This window comes from Vanessa atalanta, chromosome 5 (assembly GCF_905147765.1).
Source record: "Vanessa atalanta chromosome 5, ilVanAtal1.2, whole genome shotgun sequence".
Classification (NCBI taxonomy): Eukaryota; Metazoa; Arthropoda; class Insecta; order Lepidoptera; family Nymphalidae; genus Vanessa; species Vanessa atalanta.
The window spans coordinates 7,784,436-7,798,040 of record NC_061875.1 but is presented as its reverse complement, the minus strand read 5'-3'; the positions used below and the strand labels follow the sequence as shown (position 1 = coordinate 7,798,040).

The 13,605-nt window shown below is 32.6% G+C and overlaps 1 protein-coding gene across 1 annotated transcript; it reads right to left on the bottom strand.

The window, feature by feature from the left end:
- Positions 1-6: 6 nt before the first annotated feature.
- Positions 7-11,838, bottom strand: LOC125063989 (phosphoribosylformylglycinamidine synthase). The gene is made up of 23 exons (XM_047670750.1): positions 11,440-11,838; positions 11,007-11,320; positions 10,797-10,933; positions 10,597-10,709; positions 10,274-10,527; positions 10,055-10,186; positions 9,682-9,810; positions 9,089-9,217; positions 8,669-8,743; positions 8,403-8,594; positions 7,978-8,151; positions 7,753-7,901; positions 7,382-7,585; positions 6,696-6,891; positions 6,038-6,167; positions 3,692-3,807; positions 3,325-3,593; positions 2,779-2,911; positions 2,346-2,447; positions 2,110-2,256; positions 1,692-1,908; positions 923-1,164; positions 7-517 (listed from the first exon to the last, which is right to left on the bottom strand). Exons 1-23 carry the CDS (start codon positions 11,715-11,717, stop codon positions 333-335), a joined length of 4,017 nt encoding a protein of 1,338 aa, XP_047526706.1. The 5' UTR covers positions 11,718-11,838; the 3' UTR covers positions 7-332.
- Between the last annotated feature and the right edge of the window lie 1,767 nt (positions 11,839-13,605).

Here is a 13,605-nt window from a genome sequence, read left to right as displayed (position 1 = left end):
CTAATAAAAAACAGTAAAAACGTATACATTAAAATATATACTATATCAAAAAATATATCCATATAGTTTATCACCTTACAGTTCAACAGGTCCAAGATCAAGTTCAAGAGGCACTTGAAATTAACATGTAAATCTAAAAGGCACTTTTTTGCTACATAAAAGTAAAGTACGAACGTAATCAAAATCTTGTATTCGAGACAATTTTATGAATGGAATGGAATGTTTATATCATAAAATATTTCTAAAATTTTCATACATGCATTTTTCTGAGAAAAACATATATGTTATCAAAGGAATGAAACATCCATTAAAATAATAATATAATCTTGAATTTAATGTTGAGATGCCCAAGTATATGCATTCTGGAAGAGTCGTAGCCAAGGCGAGGCCTGGCTGTGAACGTCGGCGGCGGCGGGGGGCGGGGGAGCAGCGCACTGCCAGCGCAGCACGCAGCGCTCGGGGTGCGGCATCATAGCCAGGTGGCGCCCGTCGGGAGACCTCACGCCCGCTAATCCATCTGTCGACATAAACAGTAAATTTTTGTATTATATACACACACCTTTTTCAAATACTTCAATAGAATACAGGGAACAGGGAATTGCTGCTATTCTTTTAAACTAATGGTACTTACAAAGGAAGTTAATTTTAACCTAGTTTAAATGCTATAATATTGATTTCAAACTTTCTAAGTTTACATAATTCTTATGTCATTATAATAATTGGGTACCATTGAGTTGATCTCATGATGGACCAAGGAGCCAAACAGAAATTCTTCATTGGCTACTTTAAAAAGTTGGAGAGGATTGGGTTCATTTTTACGTCTCCTATACATTATACTGACAAGTGTATGTTTCTGTTCAAAATGTTTCTCTTTATACAAAATTATTCCTAAAAGCATAATATGTATTAAGCGTTTACGTACCAGGGCTACCATTAGGATTCATGGGGTAAATCTCAGTGGGAGACCCGTTGTCGTCCACATACTGCACGGCTACTTGTTTATTGGCCCGGAGCTTGTCGAGTATCAGCTGGTCGGGCACCGTGAACCTTCCCTCGCCGTGCGCGACCCACACTCCGAGGACACTGCCGCCCATACCGCGGAACCAAACGTCTTCCTCGGATACTCTTTCGTTGATCTTTACGGCGCTCCAACGGCATTCGAATCTATAATAGTACAGTTAAATAAACCATATAGAATCATTTTATTAGTAATACAATAATTTACAGTTTGTTCAAATCACAAAAATAGTAAAGTGTACTGTATGTACAAGTAATAAACGACGTTTGACATCGAATTGAAGTGACATAATTGGGCCAATGTTTGAATGAGCTAAGCTAAGCTATTTAACTATGGATTTGTGATTAGGGAGTGAAATTATAGTGGACATAAGTAGTTAAGTGGAATAGTGCTGTAATGTAAATAAAAATATATTAATCAATAATTATTACTGGTAAACAATATAGCAGAGCTATTAGCAAATCGGATGGAATATACAATAAAATAGTATTTTATGATAATCTAAGAGTTAAAAATTAAACAAATCGTTCATATTAAAAATAATTTCTTAAGCCAACCTAAAAAAAAAGTCGAATAAACTCAGGCAAGACAGTATTAAATAACAGCCTAAAAGATACAAATAATATCTAAAATTAATTAAAAACTCAAAGTTTACATAATTTTAGCTACAAACCTCTCAGACAAGTTGTGATCAAGGAATATCTGAGTTTTGTTGCCTGGATTTTTACTATCATCAGTGTCTATCCATCCCAGAAGCGCCATTAGCTGACAACCGTTACATACTCCGAGTGAAAAGGTATTGCTTCTACTTTTGAAGTTTGCAAACTGTGCACTTAGAGATTCCGAGAAAAGAATACCAGCAGCCCAGCCCTTTGCCGATCCCAGAGTATCTGAAATATGAAATAATTATTATACAACTACTGACATATGTATTTAGTCATGATAACATTTTGAGTTCCAACCTTTTCTGACATTGAGAATCGTTTTCAACATTAAAAAATTATAACAATAATATTTGTAAACAGATAAATTGCAACCTCATAAACCGAAAGTTTAATGAATATTAATTTCATGTTTTAAAGTGAACTTACCGGCATAGCTGAAGCCTCCAGGAAAAACTAATCCCTGGAAAGCATCTAAAGTAATTTTCTTGGATTGCAAATCACTCATTGTCACATCAAACACGTCGAAATTAGCCATCATCAGAGAGGCAATCATTTCACGATCGCCGTTTATACCTAAATTAATATAAATTAAATATTAATATAACACTTCTTTACAAAACTATTTGAAATAAATGTTATTAAAATGAAACATTTTGTTTTACCTTCTTCGCGTAACACAGCTACTTTGACGCTCCTTGTCTTTATTAAGGCCGCTGAAGGGTCAAACGAAACGTTATATTTTACACCCTTACGAGTTGCGAGCCCTACGAGAAACAAAAAAATAGTTATATGAGTTATGCTGCTGGGTTAAATCTTTCTCTTCTCCTGAGGAAAAGTATGGTGTAGCCAGGTATTTGTATAATATACAATAGGGTGGAACTCGGAGGGACGACGCTCCTACAAATTTAATTTAGGAGAAAATTATGGTTTACTAGTCTTTTTCTTCCCAACTACTTTCATGCCACTACTACTATACCATTTAAGGATTGGATTAAATCTATCAAACAGAAAAATACTGAAACAAGTGATATAAATTGCATTTAAGTGGAGATAAATAAATTATAATTCTAAAACATATATTTTACACGACCATACCTGTCCATTCTTGTTGGATACAGCTTGAATTAGCCTGTAAGCACTCTAGTTGATAGCTGGTTTCCTCCCACATTCTGTATATATTTATTAATTTGGTATCCAATACCACATGACCATTAACTTTCACATTAATCTGTAAAATTAATAATCATTTATTAAACACAAAGCGTGCAAAATCTTTTTATATTTATATATGTAATTCTTTTGGTCATGACCTAAAGTCACCGAACTGCTCCTAAACGGATGGACCGATTTTGATGATTTATACTGTGTATAATTGGTTCTTGGTTGGTTTAGATTTGACCTAGTAGATGCGATCGGGTTCCAGGAACAAATTAAAATTCTAGGAAAATCCATAACATTTTTTTCGGCCTTTGTCTAGGAAATACCATAGCGATCAGTCGAACAGTAAAGAAATAATAGTGAGTTACAATAAACAACACCTACATACCAAGTGCCAAGGTAAATGGTAATCATTCCATTGGCGTCGAAATCTTTTAATCTCAACTAGATATACATTATTTACATATATAAGATAAGGCTTACCATAGAGTCCATTCCATACTTTCCAGTTTTACCAATTACTTTGGAATAAACACCCTGCTTTTTATATTCTGTTAAGACGTAACCCACATGATTCTGAGCTACTTCAATGACAATACCAAGTTCTTCATTAAATAGACCTTCAATTGCAGATACATTGTTTTCAACCAGTAAATCTAATTCCATTCCGCGGATACCACCTATACCCATTTCAAGGACTGTCGTTATAAAACCTCCTTCACTGATGTCGTGGCCAGAAATCAATATTTTTTCTAGAAAAAAAAAAAAAACGTTATAACATTAAATAACTAGGCTAAACAATTTAACTGAGTAAATATTAATTACAATAAAGTTCTTTTTATTTCTTTACCTTTGAGCAATTTTTGCGTGACCTTGAATAGGGCTTTGAGTATTTCAGGATTATCTAAATCTGGTGGGTTTTCACCAAGCTGTTTATAACATTGAGCCAAAGATGAGCCTCCAAGTCTGTAAAATAAATGACACATAATATAAACTTTTTATTAACAAATTGTGAGAATTTTAGTTTCTTAATTTATTGACCGTTTCAAAATAAATAGAATCGTAGTCATATCAATTTACTTAATACTCAAAGGCTACAGTTCAAAATAAGATATTTCCAAAGAAATTTAAAATGAAATGCCTTTTTAATCAACCCACATCAATATAAATATCAACCCATTCCAGTAAATTATATCAGTCCTTCGATATCGCCAAAATAGCGCTTACTATTTTCAAAATATCTTAAAACTGGAGCATTGATTATGGATAAAAAAATACATTCAGTATCTGAATAGATATATCTCAAGTTTCACCGCATGATATTTATAAAATATATATCAATATCTTAGTAAATTCATCATCAACATCACTCCAAACACTGAAATCGACCTTTTCTATTAACATTTATTAAGCTATTTAGCTGCTAGTTTATACATGTATTTTTGGTTAAATGGGGACACAAAAGTGTAAATAAAAGGTTCACCATGTTCAATTTCTATTATATCACACAATATTATAGTATTTTTTATTTAAATATTGCTTACTTTTTGGCATTCGTCGTCTATACTTTTTAGTATGGAGAAAATAATTTGACGGTTTTGACTTATTCTTCGACATTTCTGTCAATATTTTTTTCATTCAAGAATTCAGCCCCTCCCCAGAGCCCAAGGTGAGAGCACGTCAGTTTTTATTTCGAGCCAAGTCTTATGATTTCGCGAAACGTCTACGCACACATAGATAAGTTAGCATAAGGGTGGGGCGCGAGTGTCGTTTGATGCAATTGTTAATTTTTACTTTTCAAGAAACCAGAAGAACTAAGTAAGTATTACTTACCGGTTATTATTTTCTTCTTTCATCATTGCTACTATCTATTTAATTTCTATATAATTCAGAATGACATGGGAAAACGTAAAGAAAATTATAGAACATATTAAAAAAATAAAGTTTTTTGTTGTAAAAAAATTATTTGATTAATATTTACCTTCGTTATTTTTATTTATAATATTTATGTACTTTACGCCCTAATTCGGTATACCTTAAAATATCCAAAAAAAAATAAATCATTTTTTAGTTAGACGAATGCAGTTGAAACAATAAAAATCATAATGTATATTAAGCATCTTAATGCACTCTGACCGCACCCTATGCTAACGAATAATTTAAAATTGTGTTTGCGAGTGACAACCTTATAGATAATACATTACTCGTAATTAAATGTATTTTTATAAATCCTACGTTATGAACGCGCAATGAAAATTTAATTTATTCGTTGCACCTAAAACAAGCAACTAATTGTCTCCGGGATGCGTACGATACACTGCACAATGCAACTCTATTATTGGAAAGTACCTATGTGTGTGTTCTAAAATAAATTCCCACGCTTACAAACTACGCTCTTAAGTAGTGGTATTTGCATATATTTTTTTTAATTATTAATACTTATCTACTTTAATTTTTCATTTACTAGAACCGTGAGAGCATTACAGATACACAAAATGTTAATATAAAAAAAAATATATTAACTATGTCGTTACTTGTCTATCAAATTATTCATTTAAGTCTTATGAATTGATAATTGATAAAGAAATACACTGTTAAATTACATATACCACTACCACATGTATTTGAGCCGAGATGAGCCAGTGGTTAGAACGCGTGCAACTTAACCGATGATTTCAGGTTCAAACCCAGGCAGGCACCACTGAATTTTCATGTGCTTAATTTGTGTTTATAATTCATCTCGTGCTCGGCGGTGACGGAAAACATCGTGAGGAAACCTGCATGTGTCTAATTTCAACGAAATTCTGCCACATGTGTGTTCCACCAAACCGCATTGGAGAAGCGTGGTGGAATATGCTCCAATCTTTCTCCTCAAAGGGAGAGGAGGCCCTAGCCCAGCAGTGAGAAATTTACAGGCTGCTAATGACTACACTTATTATATTAAGTATATATTATATTATAATCAAATTATTGTATCAGAATAAAAAAATATAAATTGGTTTAAGGGTACTTACTTACAACTAAAATGTGGTGTCCCTTGTGTCATAATTACACCAGCTCACTCACCCATACAACCGGAACACAATACTATGTATTGCTGTTTAACGGTAGAATATGTGATGTGTAGGTGATACCTACCGAGACAGGCTTGCACAAAGCTCTACTGCTAAATAGGGTTATTAGGGTATGAAATTACCTATATTTTCCAGCAGCGACCGGTACATGTATAAGAGCCGAACCTTCTGTCAGCAAAGCGGGTTCCACCTTCACTGTAATGTCAGGGCACGGCGCGTACGTGGATACAACTAGCGTTCCCGGTGATCGGACTATAAAAAACATTCAATAAATCGTTATAAATTATTATTGTTGTTAGCTGGTTCATTTTTTGTACAGAGTATCGAGAATTACGATTCAAGTACAGTAGATTTTTTAATTTTTTTTTTTTATTCTCATTTTAAGAGCTGAGTCACTTGTGTGACTATATTGCTCTGTTAGGTTACACAAATATTCTTATCTTTACCTATTTAGGTAAAGATAAGAATATTTGATTAATTAATTCTAATTTAGAATTGTATTACCTATTTTCGCTTATTTATATTATTTTACCTATATTATACACAATTGTATATAACTCTAAAGTAGGATTTGCAAATTAAAAGCTTAATTTCAAAGGGTTCAATTAAAATATATATATTAATGAATGAAGATACCATTATTTTTTTAGGTGTGCTAAAAGTTTATACATTTACGACAGGACGTGTGGTTTTAAGTTTGTCTTACGATTTTTAGTTACAATTCTACAGCAATGTCAAAAATATGGTAGAAAAGCAATCCCGAAAGGCCAGGTCGCTCACCCGTGGTGCCGTGCACGCCGGCGCACATGGACAGCGAGTCCTTCCCGCCGTCGACGGCCACGCCCAGGCGGCGCATGGCGGCGCACAGCGCGTCGCACGCCAGCACCAGCGACGCGCCCTCCGCGCCCGTCTTGCCCGCCCACATCCAGTTGCCGGAGCACTTCACGTCCTCCAGCTCCGACACTCCCGCGAACACCTGCGCCACCACACCGCGTATACTCCTCCAGCCCCGAGAGCACGGGGGCCAAATGAGCGACGCTTTAAATCGAATTGACGAGATATTGCTCGCTTGAATAATCTTTGATACTTTTTATTGATTTTCGAAAAATGACGTTTTTAACGTCAAACAAACTGTTATCGAAACTTTGGAAGCAAAATTAAAGTACATACTTAAGTGGAGTGGTGTAGTATTATAATGTGCAATATATTTGAGCTTTTAGTCAATCGCATGAAATTCGTAAATCTAAGGTTCACTTATCTTTATTCCTTTTTCGATTGGAATAATTCAAAGGGCCCGTCGGAGGCTATTAGAGGTCTCCTTCGTTTAGACAAAAGAGACGACTAAGGACAAAATCTTTCAATCTAAGAAATATAAACATAAGTTCTGGGTCAGTGTTGCTTGTGAAAGTTTTTTGATAGAAAACTTTCAGAAGTCGAGTAAATCTCTTATTTAAAAGACTACATACCAAGTTAGTGAGAGCCTCTCCGAGAGACATTCTGGCTCCGGCCGCGGGGTCTAAGAGACCTTTGATGTTTTGTGTGCCGATGGATGTGGCGGAGCCCACGAGGTCGTGGAAACCTAGCGCTATGATGGCGCAGTCTGCGAGCGGTGTGTGAAGAGGTCCCACACACTGTTGCTGAGCCACCAGCCCTGTGACGCAGCGGTCCACCTAACGTGAACAAAAAATATTGTTGAGATATTATGACTCAGTTGGAAAATACATATATCGAAATGTTATGGAATGTCAATTGGAATTGAAAAAATAAATGAATTTGGTCGTTCGAACGATTGTAAAGTACATTAATCAAAATATGTACTTATGAACTGTTAACCTACCTTATTCGTTAAATATCTCTTGCTAGCGACATTGACAAGTCGCAATACACGATTAAGAGCTTTTTCAATGGTTATATCTTCGGGTAACGATAGAGGAACTTTAGTTCTTTTGTCTTGTCTCAGATCAAATGTTTTTCTAGGCATATTTCCTAAAAAAAAATATTAATACAATGTATATACAATAAAAAGAAATATTTACAATAAATAAAACCTAAAGAAATTTACCTAAAACAGCCTCCAAATGTAAATCGTAGGGTAACTTTGCCTTAATATCTGGTTTAAGTCTGTTTGATCTACTTAAATACATTTCATTGTAGCCATCCTCCACGAGGGTCATGTAACCATCTCCAGTAACTTCCCCCACGAATGACACTGGACATCTTTCACGGCGACATATTTCTATGAACATATATAAACAAATCATATTATTTTAACACCATATATTCTCTTAACAAATTTTAGATGATTATGTATAATTGAAGTATTAGAAATCATTATTTAGACATCGCTGAGCTCTTTTGTTTTAGTTTAAATTTATATTTGAAGTTTTTTCTAGCAGTATGGCCAAAACGATTAATTAAAATCTAAAACTTGGTATCCCATTTTATAGTACTAGCAGAAATTATTCATATAATATTTCCATAGTCTACCTTCTAGAACATTCCTGTTTTCTTTGGAACACAATAAAGCATTATTTTCTTGATATTCGGCGCCCCAAAGTTCCAATGTGGTAATTGTAGGGTCTCCGAGTTGAAACTCTTTAGTATACACCACTGCACCCTCAGGTTCCACCAATTCTTTTAATACATTGCCATTACCTCCGGCTCCTTGATCATGAATGGCTATAGACAATAGAGTAAATTAGTTTATGAACAGACAATTAATTGAAAAGAGAAATATGAAAAATAATACTCACATTCAATAGGATTTATATCAGCCTCTAAGCATCCTCTAACTACTCTATTGAGACGATTTCCCATTTCTGCATCACCTGTTTTTTAAAAAATTATATAAATTAAAGTAAACGATATTTATACATATCATAGCTGCATCCCGCGACTTCGCTCGCGTTTTAGAGGTTGGTGGTTAGCTTTTTGGGCATAAAAAGTAAGCCTATGTCCTTCCTCAGAGTTCAAGCTTGCTTTATACCAAATTCATCAAATTCGCTTTGGTAGTTTGGCCTTGAATGAGCAATAGACAGACAGATGAAGTTACTTGCGCATTTATAATATCAGTATATATCTATATTGATATTATCTACTTATTGTACATTTTTTTCTAATAGTTGATGAAATACTACCATTATTCAATAAAACATCTCCATAATTATAGTTACCTCTCTGGACTGCTCCAAAATCAAGAGCATGGTCCCTAGAACCACCACCTTGTACGGCAACTGAGGAAGCAGCTCCACCACCTACACCTATACGGTAGACTGGACCACCAATTTTCACCAACAACATGCCTGAAATAACATATAAATTATTGAAATAAATTTATTTAACTTTAAATTTGTTCTAGTAGTAGTAAAGTAGTAGTAGTAAAAATACATTGAAAAATTTATTTAATTATTTTAAAAGGAAACCAGAGAAATCATAAACCTATTATAAAATAACAAATACATGCATAATAATTAGATCCACATGGATCAAATTATTCTGTACATGGTACCATTTCATTTAATGATATAATGAGTACTTGACTCATTATATCATTAAATGAAATGGTACCAAAGTATAAATAAATCAATGAATACCATTGAATTACAATAACTTAAATAAAGTTAGAATTATGAAATTCGTAATCAACAAAATAAACAGAAAAATAATAGGTTAGAATTAGTATTAAATTAACATTAGTGGCTTAACATGAAATAAAAAGTAATTAGAGATAAATATTAGACTTTTATGTGATAATTATACTATGTACCTTTACTAGGCTTCTCTTTTTTAATCATTGAATGTGGCATATAACCTATACCTCCGCTGAACATAATAGGTTTGACAAATTCTTCTCTCACATTGTCACCATTTTTCAAACCATATGATTGTACAAATCCTGAAAAAAAAAAAGTTTTTATTGATTAAGACATTATAATACATTTTTTTACTCTAGCTACAAAAATCTTTAAGTTACTTGTATAAGTAGTATCAGTTACTTATGATGATGTCTAGTTGCCATCATAGTTTAAATTTTATAGCTTTGCCAGCAATGCTAAATTGACCTACTAAATATAGCAAAAAAAAAACAATAAATTTACATAAAGTATATTCAAACTTAGTTAAGATTTTTTTTTACATACCACAAATGACAGGTTCTCCAAATTTATTTCCATAGTCCGAAGCTCCATTACTTGCATCAATGATAATTTGTAGAGGACTTGCAAAGTTATTTGGATATTTCCATTCCTTTTCTTCCCATGGCAAATCATATCCTGTTCCAACCAAAATAAAATTGTTTTATATTTTTTAATTCCCATTAGATATAATTTTAAAAATACTTTTAAGTACACAAAATTAACCTGGAATTAATAAATTGCCAACACTGTATCCAGCAGTTCCAGCAACAGTATGACCACCACGACCAACTCCTTGTACATCCCTAATACGCCCTCCTGTTCCAGTAGTTGCTCCACTAAATGGTGCCACTGCTGTGGGCATGTTATGAGTCTCTGCAGTAAATATTATGTCAGACTCAGTCATATCCTCGATGACTTGGGAAGGAGATTTCACATCAATAGGCTTTAATTTTGTGTGTACAAAACCATTGATAGCACTGTAAGTAAGTTTTATATTAATTTGTTGTAAAAAAAAATATTATGTTTCTTCAAAGTTGAATGCTAACCTGCTGTTGTCACCAAATTTAATCACATTATTTTTGTTTGATGTTTCTTGTGTTGATGCAACCATATCAATTAAAGATTCGTTTATTTCTTTACCATCTAAAATTATCTTGCCCTAAAAATATTACATTTAAAATAGATATATAGATAAATATTTACATTCCATTTGTTTATAAATTTTTTAAACATGGTTTTTTAATACCTTGAAGAACCAATGACGAGAGTGTTCACTATTGCTTTGTGCTAGATCAAATAATTCAACACTTGTAGGATCTCTCTTTAATTTATTTACAAACAAGTCCATATAAAACTCCATATCCCACTCATCAAAAGCCAGTCCTAAAAGTAAAATAGAATGAATAAATAAATATAGACTTTATGAATTTATATTTAAAATTCTTTAGGGGCTTACCTAATTTGTTATTAACTTTCTTCATAGCTGCCATACCTTCAGCCTGTAATGGCACTACAAACCATGGCTCTAAGTCCTTCGGTAGACCTTCATTGAAGCTTTGTCGAGGCAAATTTTCTGTTGTATATATACACTGTGTCATTCTATCATGAATAGGGGCTGCCAACCCTTCAAATAATTCTCTACTAACATTTTTGGATTGTTTAAAAGTAATGAGATACCTAGTGGAAACTTCAAGGCGCACAACATCATGAAGACCAACACTGTTACAAATCTGAACTGAATTACTGGAATCAGCTGTTGAAAAGTTGAACCTGAAATGTTTAAAAAAGTTCAAAAAGCAACTAAGGTAACTTTCAGGCAGGCAGTTAATACTCATAATAAAAACACAATTATTATTATTTTCAATTTTCCCTGAATTGTTTCGACTTACCTTGGTCCAATCTCAATTATGATCTGGTTGTCACCTACAAATTTATAGACAGATTCATTCTTCAATGCGTGTGGTTTGAGAGGAGAATTAAGGAGCCACTGTAATATCTTTATTTGGTTAATGTTAAGGTAATCACAACCTTCAGCAAGTTCCACATGGTAGCAGATTTCTGTTGACAGTTCTATCACGTCCGGATCAACTTGTTTTAATTTAGTAAGTATTTCTTTAGTTTTGTGTGCACTAAAGGCTTCACGTGTAAAAAATCTTAAAATACACATGGTCACTGTAATAACTTTTTAAATGACTAGTCCAGTCCATTCAATACACTGACAAGTAAAATTAAATCCAATAATGGTATTTCATCAATGAATATCTTGCATCAATGTCAAAGATCAAGCTTTATCACTTGTTGACGCTAGACGAAAATAAGTAGATGCCATAATAACATTAGCTTACGCAACAAAAGCCAAAAATTATTGTATGATTAAAAAAGACTTTAAGTAAACATCATTTGTTTTAAATAGATTATACAGAAATGCATCTTAAACTTAGGGATTATTAGGATGAGGGACTGGATAATTTGAATTTCTTTTATTTATTTTTTGTTAGGCAGAGACTTCAGCACTAAATATCAACAAGTACAATTAATTATTTAAATTTAATCCGATGGCACTTTTTGCTTATTCTTAATATAATTCTTTCACATTAAATTGTACATTTTTATAACAGTACGACAGTCATACGTTTTACTTTATTTGAAAATTAAATAAGCTTAGATGTATATAGGAATCTAGAGTATAGCCTACATTGGTGACTTTTTAGGTATTATAAATACTTACCATCAATTTATGAATACGTATCTCATATATCAGAATCATGGTAGGTATAATCTTTAAGTAATAATACTTATAAATTTCCAAAATTCATGTTGGAAGCATGGAGGTAACATATATAGTACTTATTTATTCGTGTATTACATTAAAACGCTTAAAAATGTAACATTCAACACCTACCTAAGTTTAATGAAAATGAATCAGTTTTTGTTCAGAAAAATGCGATAAATGGCTAAATGCAGTTTACGCAAAGCCTCATCAATGTCAATCTAGCGATATCTACTTTTCGGAAATACCTTAAATGATTTTAATCTTAATTTATTTTTTTGATATTTCGTTACATGAGATTTAAATAGTCAAGAGCTTGTTTCTATTGCATCAAACTAATAATTATTACTTTACTTAACAGCTCTTTGACAGCATTATAGTTAATTTGGTTCTGGAATAAAATAATAAATCAAATGTAAAAATAGTTTATTATGAATTTCGTGGTACCTTATGTAGTGAAGTTTTTATTATGATAAATAAATGTAACAAAGGTACATAATAGTACCTATTATAGGAATCATCCTTCTTCATCCAGGACATCAGTCCTACCGACTAATTTGACCCTTCTCAGTAGGTACTAACCGACCCGAATGCACAACTGTGTGTACTATGATAAAAGTGTTCTTTATTTTCCACTATTAAAAAGTCTGATGAGATGACAATCTGAAAAAATCGCAAATAAACTACAACCAACGACAACCCAGCTATCTTCCATATTACTTACTGGCCACTGCTAGTACGGAGATTTTATGCCCGAGCAACTTGTGTAACATTTATTGCAATACCAATAAACTATGTAAGTTTATTATTACTTAACAATTTTATTTATAAAATTAAAAAATATATATATTTAGGTAAACTCTTGTACAAAGTTTGTTATTTTATGTTTAGTTAGTCTAGATAATGAACACACGTTTATGATGTTTTATTAAATAACATTGAATAAAAATTTCTTTATAAATATAAAGTGGCTCTTTATAAATAATATAATTGCAAGTATCAATGAGCGGACACACTCGTTCTGTGTCTTCGTTCATCGATACTATATTCAAAAAAATATAATAAATAGTATTTAAGAATTCGCTCATGCTCTACGAATCTTATATTTTCTAAGTACGTAAGTAAGTAAGCTGGTTCTCCTCTCGGATAAAAAATCTTAATCTATAGCCTATATAGTACATATAAAAAAAAAATGTTTTAAATGTCGGTGATGTTATAATCTGAATTTTGAAAGTAAAAATAATTAGAGTGCATATAAGTATAATTAATAATTATAGTTACAACG

What these genes read in the sequence shown, in the direction of transcription:
- LOC125063989 (XM_047670750.1), bottom strand. Translation starts at nt 11,717, where the DNA reads ATGTGTATTTTAAGATTTTTTACACGTGAAGCCTTTAGTGCACACAAA. An exon ending in ACATTTGGAGGCTGTTTTAG is followed by an intron (nt 7,902 to 7,977) that starts GTAAATTTCTTT and finishes ATTTTTTTTTAG; the next exon opens with GAAATATGCCTAGAAAAACA. An exon ending in AGAGATATTTAACGAATAAG is followed by an intron (nt 7,586 to 7,752) that starts GTAGGTTAACAG and finishes TGTTCACGTTAG; the next exon opens with GTGGACCGCTGCGTCACAGG.